The sequence below is a fragment of the Pteropus alecto genome, unplaced genomic scaffold, assembly GCF_000325575.1.
Source record: "Pteropus alecto unplaced genomic scaffold, ASM32557v1 scaffold101, whole genome shotgun sequence".
In the NCBI taxonomy this organism is placed as follows: domain Eukaryota; kingdom Metazoa; phylum Chordata; class Mammalia; order Chiroptera; family Pteropodidae; genus Pteropus; species Pteropus alecto.
In genome coordinates, this window is record NW_006432945.1 from 8,815,602 (window position 1) to 8,817,329 (window position 1,728).

The window sequence follows — 1,728 nt, forward strand, 5'->3', positions numbered from 1 at the left end:
GTTGACCATAGAGCTGTGGGTTCCCAACACCTTTCACCTCTCGCTGATTGAGAACTTTCTGTTTCTGATGATGGGCTCCTGGCTGGTGCAGGCAGGCTTTATTCTCTACAGACCAGTCACCGGCTACCCGTGGCAGGACGATGACATCAGTGACATCATGTTTATCACCACCTTCTTCTGCTGGCACGTGATGATCAACGCTTTGTGGCTGTTGGGAATCTATGGCATCTCTTCCATTTGGCATCATTGTTACAATCCCAGTTTGAAGCTGACAGGGTATGAAGAAGCTCCATATCACATGGATGCTGTAGGACCTGTCTACAAATTGTTGCCAGAAGTGGAACAGTCAGAGAAAGGTGACCAGGCTCTTCTCTTTTCAGAGAGCTCACTCTCAGACAGGGCCTAGGACGCCTGGCACATTGTCCACCCCTTCTTCCTCCCTGTGGGTCCTCTCAGACATGTGTACCTTTGGTTCTCAGTAAAGGTAATGGCCATGAAGGAGAATAGTTGGTCTCTACCTGCTGGTCCATCTCCCATCCCTGAGCCTCTAATCGCTGAGGAGAGAGGAGAGAGGGGCCTGAGAAGGGGACACTGAGGCTTAGTGTGGTGGAGGGAGAGGACCAGGGGAACGGCTAAGTGTGCAGGGAAGCCATGGGGGTTAGAGACTGCGATGCGAGGGAGGCCTGTGAAGGGAGGGGAGCAGAGTCCACCAGCCATGCTGTCACCAGCTGCTTCTCCAGGCTTGTACTTGAGGAATAAAGACTTCTTTCTCACAAATCAAAACTGCAATGGTAAGGTGTTTGTTTGCCAACTAAATTGACACCACCATGTGTGGTAACAGACATGGTACAATTCACTTACCCTACTCAGGTGAAGTAATAAGAATCTCACATATATTTTTTAATTTAGGTAGATTAGTATTGTTTCAAATTTTGTATATAAAGTGAGAATAGTTTCATATCACAGTTTTTCAAGTTCCCATAAACAAAATTTTCATGAAATGCTACCATATTTCTTATTCTTGACTTCTAATCCAGTCAAAGCAAGATTTGGCTACTTGTTTAACTACCACTAGTCCGACAAGCAATTTACTAGATCTTCACTTACTCTGTCCTACACTTGTGCCTTTGCCAAATGATACCCTGTACAATTTGGAAAAAGCCATCACCAGTCACGTGTCTACTACACAGTGTTATTTTATACCTGACATTAAATCTCCTTTTACTACTATCAACAACGATTCTTTCTCCAGAAAATTCTCACATACCCTTTTGATCTGAGACTCTTCGGCATCTCATCTACATCTGCCGTGTTATTTTGCTCATGCTGCTGATACAGCCTTTGTCCTTTTTCTCATATTGTTTCTCATGGAAGAGGTTTCATCTCACCAACTAAAAGGTGATCTCCTCAAGAGTAGAGAATTTGTCATAACCTAGTCATCTAATTTAATTTGCTCTGCACGTTCCAGAGGAATATAATGTCCTCTGTGCATGAAGAATAAATTGATTTACGAACTTTCATAATATATTATAAATAGTCAGTAATTAAAATCATAGTGTAGGGGCAAGCAAGTACCATTGGCCCATAAGTTAATAAAATGTAATGCAATAGAGACTCCAGAAACAGAAATATAGTACATGAATTAAATACATGTTAAGGAAAGGGTCCTCAATTAATGCGAGAAATAACGGGCTTTCCATTTGGCGGGGGGTGAGGTCTCTTAGTTTC

General features: G+C 42.9%; 1 protein-coding gene across 1 annotated transcript in view; it reads left to right on the forward strand.

The window, feature by feature from the left end:
• LOC102885652 (transmembrane epididymal protein 1) overlaps positions 1 to 406 on the forward strand; it is a 906-nt gene extending 500 nt beyond the window's left edge. Inside the window, exon 1 of the mRNA XM_025043880.1 lies at positions 1 to 406. This exon is cut by the window's left edge and continues 500 nt beyond it. Coding sequence (XP_024899648.1) covers positions 1 to 406 — 406 coding nt within the window.
• Positions 407 to 1,728: the final 1,322 nt, after the last annotated feature.